We start from the raw sequence: 12,496 nt of genomic DNA on the forward strand, positions 1-12,496 counted from the left end.
TCAAACTTTTGTGGGTTTTTGTAATATTAATTAGGGGTTGTTTGCAAACTTTCAAGCTCGCGTGACCTCGCGCGTGCTTCTTTCAGAAACAGTAAAAATCCTTTCTCCACTGGGTCCCCCCACTGTAACTCCGAGTCTTCCCCTCAAGAGTTCTGTTATGGTGTTCCCATTTTTCGCCAAAATACCACTCTAATACCGAGTAACTGACAAAGTGTACTCCTACACGGCATACCCCAATCATCTTGGCGGCCAGAGACAATTAGGGCCGACAACTCAGCCGACCTAGTTCTGTTATGGTGTTCCCAATCTACTGAGAATATAGGTCATCCTGGTTTTGCTCCTATCATTTTTTGTGTTGGCCAGTGACAATGGTACCTAGTATTTGTTGATTCACTTAAAACATAATGGCAGTCTATAGTGTTTGATATTACTGCACTACCAATAATGGCATGCATGTGGTTCTGCAGAGATCATACGAAAGGATATCTATTCAAGTATATGAAAAAAAAACATAATAACTTCACTTGTTCAGCCATTCCTTAAGAGATTTGGATCCTCCCCACTACCAAGAGGTAGTTAACCTTTGATTAATTTATGAATGATTGATGATTTTTATGATTCATCATTCCAACTATAATACTTCCTATACTCCCATGAATTGTACTCATTCATATCGTGCACTCAAGAAAGACATATCACAATCATACATTAAAGAATTAAGAATCGACAGTTGAATTAGCGGTCTCTCCGCTACTTAGTATTAGAGAGGATCCCAGATTCCCAATCCATTTCCTAGCATTTCCTTCTTTGGAGAGGATCACAGTCCATTTCTTAGTCTTCCTTCCTTTGTAATTTCTTTATTTTTATGGCAATAAAACTCATAGGATCTAAATCTACAATTGCCCTACATGATTTATTTGTCTCATTGGACAAAACTTATACTGAGCCATCTGCAGGTAAACGCCATCAAGTGGTGACCAAAATTTTAAGACACCCAGCAACTTCCATCAGTAATGCAACACGTATAGAGGGTGAAAACTTTTCCTCCGTCTCATATTGAAGGAGTTGGGATGACCCAAGAACTGAAGACAGAATTTGAAGACATCAAAAGATTGAGATGCGATTTTTTCTTGGATGGATTTGGAGGATGGGAGGATAAGATATGCAGGCAGATGATCGATAAAATGCTCAACCCAGACAAGTTTCAGAGATTCACACTTGCATCTCAAGAGATGCAAGCACCACCTAAAGGTATGGTTAATTTGTTCTCCTTGATTAAACATGCTCTTCAACTGTTTGATAAAATGCCTTATGAGAATGCTATTGGAATTCAGAGCTTGGCAGCGTATTTAGTAAGCCTTAGTACCTCAATATCAAAGTTATCACATATTCTCTTTTCTTAGTTTTTAAAAGTGAACCAAACATAATAAAAAAAATCTTTTATAGAAAATATGTTTTTTCCTTTTTTTAAGCCAACCAAACAGCCCCTTAGTTGCAATTACGACTCATATATATAAGAGTGGTGTTAGGGGCACCCCCCCTACCACACCACCAACCACACCCCCCTCTCCCATCGCTACAATAAACCGGGTCTCACATGAGATTTTAAAAATTTTAAAATCCCAAGTGGGACCCGGTTTACTGTAGCGATGGGAGAGGGGGGTGTGGTTGGTGGTGTGTTAGGGAGTGTGCCCCTAACATTATTTTATATATAATTGTCCACAATCACGTGGCTCGTAACAGCCCTCGTCATCAAGTTTGAAAATTTTGAAGGCAAGGAATCCAAAGCAAAGATCAATAATTGGTTTCCAAGCGCCACCGTTTTATTTTTTGACTTGTTGACTTATAGACTTGTACTGCGCAAAGTAGTTGATATTCATCCTCTCAATTTTTCCTGCAAACGGCAACTTAATGTGGGGACGGAGTGGGGTTTATCATAATAATTCGGAGTGTGGATATAAGTCCCCATTTCTTTAGGGGCAAATTTGCAAAATAGACCGTTTTTGGAATAAAATTAGCGAAATAGACCGTTTTTGGAAAAAATTAGCAAAATAGACCGTTTTTTGGGAAAAGAGGTCGATTTTGAAAAATGGATCAGAAAACATACGGGACTACTAGTCCCGTATGTTTAAAGTTCACTAATTTTGTTTGTTAACAAAACGTACGGGACTAGTAGTCCCGTACGTTTTCAACATCACAACACAAATCCGACGGAATACACATCACATCCAAAATCCGACAAAAATACACATCACAAATCCATACGATAATATATATCAGTCTAAGCTAAACAAATCCAAATGTCTCAAGTCGACCCATACGATAATATGTAGTTTAAGATAAACAAATCCAAGGTCAATAAATCCATACGACAATATATATCTTAGTGGAAAAACTAACAAATAAAAAATCCACCCCTTCCCCGTCGTCTCTCTCTTCGCACTCGTTGAGATCGTCGGCGTCCTCCTTCGACTTGAGCTTGAATATGCTCGCTCTCCGGTTGTGTGTGGGGCTGTGATGGACCGGCTTGCTGTGACGGACCGGCTTCATCGTCGTGCGTGCAAGGTCTACCGCGCCTACGTCGGCGTACATATAGAGTATCGTCAAGATCCACCTGCTCACGACCTTCATGCCGATCCTCATGAGTTTGTTGAAAAGCTCTACGAACTCTCGTCACAATCCGATGCAATATCGATACATGTACTGAATCTCCTGTGGCGGTAGCTAAGCCCTTATTTGCAATCCCCTCGACCTCGTCCATAGCATCTATCTATAATTACATAAAAATATTGATATTAGAAACCATAAGCTAAGAAGAGATTGACATTCTATGATAATTTTGACAATTTAACTTACCCATCGTCGCTCATCTACCCCTCTTGGTACATATCGGGATTATTGGGAGTGAATCTCGATTTCGTTGACTGGAGGCGTAGTTTGAGTGATTATCCAACGTCTGGTAATCCCCCAATACCATTTAATGTAATCAACTTCTTCCATCGGAGGATAAAGCGGATCGACAATAAGTTGATGCCGATCATTCCACCGAGCTATGTATGATTGATGCGTGCGCCTCCAGTCAATCTGATGTCCACCTTTAGTCGCCTTTCTCTCTATTTTTTCGACATATTGTGGAGCATGTTGCGCGAGTCCAAACTGTCTAAATACGCGATCAGGTACGTGTATCTCCACAATCTCGAAACAAATGAGAGGAACTCTAGCCCTCCATATGCCGTGTCCCTCCATACAAATCAGCGGTAGACGAGGTAGGTGAGGGGTGTATGGCTGCCACTCGAACTGAAAAAAAATCCAAATGTTAATATCTCTTTGAAATATATTGATATCATAGAGTACTTCAATTCAAATTCGATACCTGAAAAATTTTCATCCGGTCGAGCTCCCCTCTGTAAAAATCTAATTGCCTAGCCGGGGTCTCATCATAGGCTTTTGTGACATTCCATCTGCAAGAAACGTTTTTGTTCAAAATGTTAAATTTAAAATTAAATACAAATGAGATTCAATTTGACGCTTTTTACCTGCAGCCTAGTGGAATATGTCCATCTAACTCTCGGATCTCGCATAATCGTGGTTTCAAAACCAATCTTTCCCATGCCCAAACTTGTAGCAATGTTAAACAACCCTTGAGCTCCTTATTTTGCATTAAAGCAACCTTTGACATTTCTCGATATAGGTATGCTAAAACAGCACTACCCCAGGATAATGTCCCGCACATGTCGAAGTCTTCGATAAGTGGTAACCACCTAGCGCGAGTTCAAATACGTTAGTCATGTATACTAAGAATAGTGAGCAAAAATCAATACTTAATGTTTACTTACCTCAAATGGACTTTATGTTTACTTGAATCGGGAAAAAGAAGTGTCCCGATCATGTGCATAATATATGCTCTCGCATGCTGTTGGATCATCACTTCAGGTGCATCTTGTGGCAACGGGTTTCCAAAACTCTCCTTAAGCCACTTCAATCTAATATACCCTCCAGGCAAGGACTCCGGAGATATTCCTAACAAATTATCACATACTCTTCGCCAAACATGCCTATCAGTCCCCGTGATACAAGGGCCATCAATGCGGAGACCTAGGATCACTGCTACATCCTGGAGAGTAATAGTTGTCTCGCCGACACGTAGATGGAAAGTATTAGTCTCCGGCCTCCATCTATCCATCAACGCGTTAAGCAGTGCCCAATCGAGCTTCATCCATTTCAATTTTGAGCAAGTAAGAAAACCGGCTTGGGATACTAGGGCAATGATGCGAGGATCATCAAGTGGCCAGCGCGTATGTCCAAGGCTATGATCAATCATAACCAGCTCTTGTCCTCTCTGCACATAAATGAATACAAAGATTATAAAAATGAATAAGTAATATGTGACTGTAAATATGTTATCATTACCGATGTCAATGATATGCTCTCCGAACGGTGGCGTGACTGATCATAAAGGACTTCATCATTATCCGGTCCGGGAAGCATCGTGTATATACCTGCACATATAACGGTAACTTATGAGTTTCTGCCAAATCAAATACATATGAACAATGTATCTACTTGCTAAATCAATAACATATAATGATGACATATCATTAGAAAATATTTTACTTACAAATTAATTGCTATCTACTTGCTCTTGATGGACAACGAGACCTATTATGTCCTAATTGATTACATTGTCCACATCGGGTTCGTGACGCTACTCCTTCACGACCTTGATCCATGGTAGATCTAATGCGTACGGATTTTGGTCGTCCAGCTTGTCTTTTGTGCTTAGGTGGTAATAAGTACGGTATATATAATTCCGGCCAATAGCGAGTATCATCGGGAGGATGAAAACTCTCCTTATAAGCCCGCCGATAATGATTTGTTGAATACCAAGCTGAGCAATATCGGTCATAAAGCAATCTAGCTCCACCATCTTGATTGGAACTAGCTGCTAAAACGTGTTGACATGGGATTTTCTGTAATTGTGGTATACTACAAGTACAACTGCACTCCTGATCGTCGAGATGAACGGTGTATGTACCATCACAATCTTTAACCTCCCACTCATTGTTGTTGAATTGTTCAATTCTACATGTTCTCACAGCCACAATCCTTTTCTGCAAAATAATCTCATTTTTTGGAGTGTACTTACTCGTCCAATTTGCACTATCAATGCGCCTCTTATTAAAATATGCGTTCAATCTATAAAACGTCCTTGCAACTAAGGCTTGAATTGGCATAGCACGGGCACCCTTAAGTACGCCGTTGAAACTTTCGGAACAATTAGTTGTCATCATACAATATCGCACTCCACCATCTTTACATAATGCCCATCGATCTTCGTATTGCGGCTTCAAGTTTTGTTCAATCCAATCGTGGGCTTCAAGTGATATGGATTTAATTTTCTCTCTACAATGCTCATATACCAGTGAGTCAGTTGCACAACCGGCTTGCCATAATAGATTTTGTAAATTGACCTCTCCATGTTTTTTCTTAAAATTAGCTCTTATATGCCGCAAGCAATATCGGTGATGATGTGGTGCACTCCACCCCTCGTGCAAGGCTCGTGGAATTCCTTTCATCCGGTCAGAAATAAAGGTAATAACTCGTGGACTTTGAACAGTCGGAATATATTTGTAAATACATTGAAAAAACCACTTCCAACTCGATGTATCCTCCACCTCCACAACTGCAAAAGCTACAGGAAATAGCCCACCGTTTGCATCTACACCGGTCGCAACCAAGATTACTCCTTTATACTTGCCATATAAATGTGTTCCATCGATACTTAAGAGCGGACGACAAAAAGAGAACCCTCTGATAGCGGGCCCAAATGCCCAAAAAACACATATGAACCTCTCCGTTTCTGGTGCGACCTCCTTAGACACTATGTCATATTCGGTACCCGGATTGTTCCGCACAATTGCTGAAAGGTAATGCGGAAGTAATTGGTAAGATTCCTCCCAATCTCCAAAGATTTTAGTCAACGCCTTCCTCCGTGCATCATATGCTTTAAACTTGGAAATTGTTATTCTTTTCATGTCATATACCCTTGTAATTATCTGTCCTGGAGTAAGATCAAGTTCCCGCCTAACTTCGGGCATAATTAGCTTTGCGATATAAGAGGAAGTCAAAGTCTTATGATCATAAGTTGCAGTCGAATTAGAACATGTATGGAGTCCGCAATAACTAGAGATTATAAACTGGCCAAGTGATTTTTTCCTAATAGCTGCATTAAGCTTCCATGGACACTTTGAATTTCTATCATCTGCAGCACTTGTATTCTCTCCTTGACCTCTCTCATTAAAGTAACACTTTACATGATAGCTAGTTGTGTTGCTTTTCACCGTCTTGAATTTGACCCGGTTTTTTATTGTCCATTCACGTATAGCGAAAATTAATGTTTCCTTGTTCTCGAAAAGATCTCCTTTCTTGAAAGTAAAGTCCTCGGATGGATCGAAATTAGGGCCAGGATCGACGAACTCAGCTTGTGAGGCATTTATCCACTCATCATTTTGAAACTCTTCTGGCAACGGCTCTTCAGACTCTACGTAGTCGTTATTTACGCAATATTCATCCATCCAACTTACGTCATCATTGGTCTCTCCAATTGCATACTGCATACTATCAAGACGTTCATCCTCTTCAGCATCTTCAGTATCATCATCGGCATCTACATCCTCATCATTATCCTCTGCTATTGTAGAACCCCCCGGTAAATCAACTGAAACATAACCCGGCGAGTTGTGGAACACGTCATTTGACATTGCACCCGACTCATTTTTAAAGCGCATGGCACTTTGAGATAACGAGATTTGATTATCAAGCATGCGGGAGAACTCTCCACGAGCATATGAAACTTCAGCGACCGAATACACTGGAATATTTTCAATAAACAACTCGATTGATACTTGTTTTTCCGCAAGCTGTATCATGTTATTCAATTCTTCATCATTGGTGATCTCTACAGCAATTGTTCTTTGATCATTTATTGGACAATTACAGAAGATCTTAATGGAATTTTCGACGTGATTAATTCCAGTGACTCTGTATATTTGCGCCACCAATCTATCAAAGTTGTAATTTCTGGACAACATGAACATTTTCCTAGAGCCTCCATCGTATATAGGCATATTATTCATTCCAATACTCAGATTTCCATTGAATAAGCAAATAATCGGTACTCCGTTCGCCATTTTAACTGAAGCATTAAAATTCATCATATAATAATTATATTTTTTTCCAGAGATTTTTCTAGACCATAATCATATATTTCTTCTAGATATACAACATTAACTAAACAATACATATAAATTTATGGAAAAATTAAAATTTGTACCTTGATTAAATCTCAGATCTCCTCGGCCTCGCAGAGAATCGACGGCGTCGGCGTCAGATTTGAGGGAGGAAGAGGTGAGTTGGGTTTGGGGGAGAGAGATAGGGATTGTTGGGTTTTGGGATAGATGGAGATCGGGTTTGGGAGAGAATGAGAGCTTTGATCGGCTTGGGAGAGAATGAGAGCTCGGGAAAGAGAGAGGGGGAGATCTAGAGTTGAGCTCAGGAGAGAGAGAGAGAGAGAGGGGATCGGAAGTGGGTGCTCGGGGGAGAGAGAGGGAGATGGCGAGAGAAAAAAACGAAGGGGAAAATGTGCCCTAGGTTCGGGGTATATATAGTCTGTATTTATACGGGACTAGTAGTCCCGTATAAATTGCAGACTAGCTTTAATGCTCGCGAAATCCACGGGACTAGTAGTCCCGTGGATTTGCTTGGCATAGGCCTCGTTGGCTCTGAAAAACGTACGGGACTAATAGTCCCGTACGTTTTGTTAACAAACAAAATTAGTGAACTTTAAACATACGGGACTAGTAGTCCCGTATGTTTTCTGATCCATTTTTCAAAATCGACCTCTTTTCCCAAAAAACGGTCTATTTTGCTAATTTTTTCCAAAAACGGTCTATTTCGCTAATTTTATTCCAAAAACGGTCTATTTTGCAAATTTGCCCTTTCTTTAGCAATGCAGGAGGACTAAGGAGTTCTCTGCAACTCTCTGCAATCGAAGTTTACATCCTACTACCAAAAAGCAAAAGCAAAGAGTGTTTGATACTCATAAAAACATGGTGGTGGTCGGAGACGTGATTGTGAGCAAGATCATCGAGAAGTTGGTGGAGATCGGGTTCGAGTATGCAGCAGACCGGTATTTTGCTCGGGATACTCGGATGAAAGTTGAGCTTGAGAGGCTCAACGATGCTCTTCCTCGTGTCCAAGCTGTTGTGGAGATGGCTGAGAGCGGGCAGCAAGAGATCAATGGAGCACTCAAGAAATGGCTGTGGCAACTAAAAGATGCTGTTTACGAGGCTGACAACGTACTTGATGAGCTTGATTACCTTAAGCTACAGAAACAAGCGGAGATGAAGGCTGCAGGTGCCAAAGGACATGATCACAGTAAGTTTTGGATCTAAATATCAAAATCCTAGTTATATGACCTTTGCCTTCTTTTTTACAGTTTTTATTCCATACATTCATGTTTGGTTTGGACCTGAAAATGATACTATACTCATGTTATACAGATACCAAATAATAATTGATATTTTTCCTACTTCAATCGACAGAAGAAGCAAGTGGAAACGCTGTAGACAGCGAAGGACATGGTCACAATAGGAAATACTGGATTTAAAAATCAGAAGGTCAAAATTTCTATAGATTAATTTGGTGTTTTTAGAAACTGACTTCTTGGTTTTATGGCCTCTGCCTTACTTCTATTCATTTTTTTTATTTCATACATTAAAGTTTAGCACTAGATACTTAAAACTAATCGTGATTATTTTTTTCTAATTCAGTCAATAATTGACGATGGAACTTGTCAACCAATTTGATATGCAGGTAGCAAAGACCACCATCATAGTACTAGTTTTCTTTCTAGCTCTAAAGGAAAAGTTGTCAAATTAAGTAAAAGAGTCTTCAAATCTGATCCCACCCTCCAGAGACTGAGGGTGGCTCTCAAGAGGATTGATAAAATCGCAGCAAGTGTAGGAAATTTCTTCACTATGCTACAAGAGTCCAACCAACTGCAGCAACAACATCAAACTCAGAGCAAGGGTTCTAATCGTGAAACTGGACCAATTCTAACTGAGAAAAAAGTGTTCGGACGTATCAAAGAGAGGGAGGAACTGTTACAGTGGTTGATGAAGCCTGTTGCAGAGGAGGATGAGAGCGTTACCAGTGTGTCTCTTTTCTCTATTACTGGCCATGGAGGAGTGGGAAAGACCACCCTCGCACAGCTCGTCTATAATGATGAGAGCTTAGCTAATTCTTTCAGTCGTAAAATTTGGGTGTGTATCTCCACTCCCTTTGATGTCAAGAAGGTTTTGGCAGATATGATTGAATACGCTACGAGGAGGAAGCCTAAAATTGTGGGACTTGGCACGCTCCAGGAAGCTCTTAAGGAAATAGTGTCGTCCGGGAAATTTCTCCTTGTCTTGGATGATGCGTGGAATCATGACAATCGTTCTGAGTGGGATAAATTGTTTGCTCCTTTGAGGAGTGGGCATAAAGGAAGCAAAATCTTGTTAACTACTAGAACAGTGAGGGTTGCAGAAATGGCAGCATTGGCTTTAGGGGGATCAATGAAGGAATCAATGAAACTGAAACCTTTAGATGATGACAACTTCTTATCACTTTTCAACCAGTATGCATTTGCTGGTGTAAACTTATGTGATTATAGCAAGTTGGAATCCATTGGCGAGAAAATAGCAAAAAGGCTTGGGGGCTTGCCGTTGGCTGCAAAAACGATTGGTGCGCTATTGAATTCTAACTTGGATGGCCATCATTGGACTAGAATTTTGCAATCGAATAATATATCTGATGAAGCACAGCAGGGGGATGGTGTGATGTCTGTTTTGATGTTAAGCTACTACCATTTACCAATTCACTTAAGACCCTGTTTTGCTTATTGCAGCATTTTTCCTAAAGATTATGATTTTGTCAAAGATGATCTAGTCTTCATGTGGATGGCTCTTGGCTTCATTCAAAAATCTCCTCAGAATGCGACAGAGGCACTGGAGGATATAGGAAGACGCTATTTTGATGATTTAGTGAAACTATCATTTCTCGAACCAAATTACGATATTGTATATTTCGAAGAAGAAGAGAGAAAATACATCATGCATGATCTTTTGCATGATTTGGCAGGCAAGGTATCTCATGACGAATGTTTTACATTTGTCGGAGATATGTCAATTGACCAGATCCCAAATACGGTACGTCATCTGTATTTTGAAACTGACAAACTTGACCTTCTTCAAGATGTGGACAAATGGAGGAATCTCCGCACGCTTGTGTTAATTTTCAGAGGATATGTTATTGAGCATGCTAATTCTTTTGAGGAGGTGTTTAAATCCCTGGAAAGCATTCGAGTGCTGAACCTAACTGTTGACGGCATGAAAGTATTGCCAGATGCAACTGGTAACTTGAGGCATCTGAGATATTTGTCAATCCATCATGGTATTTCTCGGTTGCCTAGCTCATTTTGCAAGCTTTATCACTTACAGGTGCTTGCTAGCAAATATTTTGGTACTCATTCTATTCTTGACTTGAATAACCTTATTAGTTTAAGACAGCTGATACCATGTTCCGAGTACTATGAAAAAATCGGTAGGATTGGGACACTGACTTCACTTCAAAGGTTGTGTTTCCCTGCTAGTGCTTATAAAATTAGCGAACTGAAGGACCTGAGAGAGCTCCAAGAGCTGAAGATTAATGGCCTTGAGAATGTAAATCATTGTGAGGAAGCTAGCATGGTCGACTTGCATGTTAAAAATAACCTCCACAAGTTACACTTGGTGTGGTCAGATGACGCTGATGTGGCAGATGAGTATGAGCTGGTGCTTGATAAGCTGCAGCCGCCTGGTAGCCTCAAGGAACTAACAATTGAAGGATGCCCAGGTGCCAGGTCTCCGAAATGGATGGGACCAATTTCGTTGCGAAATGTGGAGCACATAGACCTTACAGTTAATGCAGCATGGGAGCACCTTCCTTCCCTCGGGAAGTTTCCATATCTCAAGTGTTTGAGATTGACTGAACTAAGAGCTGTTAAGAAAATTGATTGTGAAGGAGGCTTTCAACAACTAAAGTACTTACATATCTCTGACTGTGAGCAATGGGAAGAGTGGTCTGGATTAGAAGCGGAGACGGTACCCTGGTGCCCTCACCTCCAAGAACTCATCATTGAGTATTGTCCCAAACTGAAGACGTTGCCCCCCCTGCCCCTCGGTCTCCAAAATTTGCTCTTGGATGAAGTGGGATTGTCTGATTCTCCAACATTCTGGGTGGGCAGCAATTATGGTGGTAGCAGCTGCAGCAGTACCATTTCATTGTTATCCTCTCCCTCCCTCTCTGATTTAACAATTAGAAGTTGTGAAAACCTAACATCCGTGGCTGGCTTGTTGCAACATCATCTTACAGCTCTACGGAGTTTGGTGATAAAATATTGCGGAGAGCTTGTGGACTTGAATGCAGAGGAAGGCTTTCGACATCTGCTCTCCATTGAAGATATTGCAATTTCGGATTGCCCTAAGCTGAAAATGGCTCCAGGAACAGTTGCCCCAACTGATTGTTTCCCTCTCTCATCACTCCAATTCCTTGATTTTTCACATTGTGGTGAACTGGACAGTCTCTTTCCTATATTATTAATGCAGGGTGCCCTTACATCTCTTTCATTCATTTACCTACGTGGGGCAAACCAGATAACCTCCTTTAGCTCTGAAGAGGCATGTAGAAGATTAACTTCACTGAGATCATTGCATCTGGAAGGGTGTGGATGTCTCACATCAATTGAGGGTTTAAAGGCTCTTACCCATCTCCATTCACTAATTATTATCAAGTGTCCCAAGCTTGTGCAAGCAGCTGCAGCAGAAAATTCATCATCACTTACAAGGGAGGAGGAGTTCACATTAAGCGTTGACAGACTTGATATTGATGACCCCTTGCTGCTCCACATAGAGCCATTGAGAAAACTCAGCTCTGTCAGAGCAGTGACCGTAGAAGATTGTAGTCATCTACAGGCTGCTCACGCAGAGTCATGGTTGTTGCAGAACACTTCTCTGGGAAGTCTCCATCTGGTGAATATTGTGAACTTCTTGCCTTCTATCCTCCAAACTCTCTCTTCCCTCAAGTCTTTAACACTTACTGGAACCTATGAGCTTCAATCATTGCCACAACTTCCTTCTTCAATCACTGTCACAACTTCCTTTGTCTCTGCAAAGTCTGTGGATTTTGGTCAGCAATGAGACACTGAAGGAGCGATGCCGGGATAATGAAGGTGCCGATTGGTCCAACATCCAACACATCTCTCTCATTGAAATTGATAGCGATTAGGGATATTCTTCGGTACAATCTTTCTTCTTCTGATGTTGTTCCTTTGATGTTCAAAGTCGCACCTACTCCATAACTAAAGGGAACCCTTATGAACAGTAATTTTTTAAAAGAGGATTCAATCCACTTTAAA

The 12,496-nt window shown here is 40.8% G+C and overlaps 2 protein-coding genes across 7 annotated transcripts in view; one reads left to right on the forward strand and one right to left on the reverse strand.

The window, feature by feature from the left end:
- Positions 1-12,496, forward strand: part of LOC109844631 (putative disease resistance protein RGA3) — a 32,522-nt gene that overhangs the window by 16,038 nt on the left and 3,988 nt on the right. For 2 of the 6 annotated variants that reach the window (XM_020413744.1, XM_020413747.1), the window contains exons 2-4: positions 957-1,251; positions 8,007-8,436; positions 8,875-12,378. In XM_020413744.1, the coding sequence (XP_020269333.1) occupies positions 8,109-8,436; positions 8,875-12,278 (3,732 nt within the window). In that variant the 5' untranslated portion in view covers positions 957-1,251; positions 8,007-8,108 and the 3' untranslated portion in view covers positions 12,279-12,378. Of the gene's footprint in view, positions 1-956; positions 1,252-8,006; positions 8,437-8,561; positions 8,679-8,874; positions 12,379-12,496 lie in introns of those variants that run through there. The other 4 variants (XM_020413746.1, XM_020413745.1, XM_020413751.1 and 1 more) reach the window with 4 other exon arrangements.
- LOC109844257 (serine/threonine-protein phosphatase 7 long form homolog) lies at positions 436-7,578 on the reverse strand. The gene is made up of 8 exons (XM_020413227.1): positions 7,334-7,578; positions 4,411-4,499; positions 3,837-4,339; positions 3,537-3,761; positions 3,374-3,461; positions 3,181-3,297; positions 2,591-2,770; positions 436-486 (listed from the first exon to the last, which is right to left on the reverse strand). Exons 2-8 carry the CDS (start codon positions 4,486-4,488, stop codon positions 436-438), a joined length of 1,242 nt encoding a protein of 413 aa, XP_020268816.1. The 5' UTR covers positions 4,489-4,499; positions 7,334-7,578.

The sequence above is a fragment of the Asparagus officinalis genome, chromosome 6, assembly GCF_001876935.1.
Source record: "Asparagus officinalis chromosome 6, Aspof.V1, whole genome shotgun sequence".
Classification (NCBI taxonomy): Eukaryota; Viridiplantae; Streptophyta; class Magnoliopsida; order Asparagales; family Asparagaceae; genus Asparagus; species Asparagus officinalis.

Bases quoted from the DNA above. Each gene is read 5' to 3' on its own strand.
- LOC109844257 (XM_020413227.1), bottom strand. From the start codon at position 4,488: ATGCTTCCCGGACCGGATAATGATGAAGTCCTTTATGATCAGTCACGC. The intron at 3,762-3,836 runs GTAAGTAAACAT...AACTCGCGCTAG, and splicing joins AAACATAAAGTCCATTTGAG to GTGGTTACCACTTATCGAAG. The intron at 3,462-3,536 runs GTAAAAAGCGTC...CGTTTCTTGCAG, and splicing joins CATATTCCACTAGGCTGCAG to ATGGAATGTCACAAAAGCCT.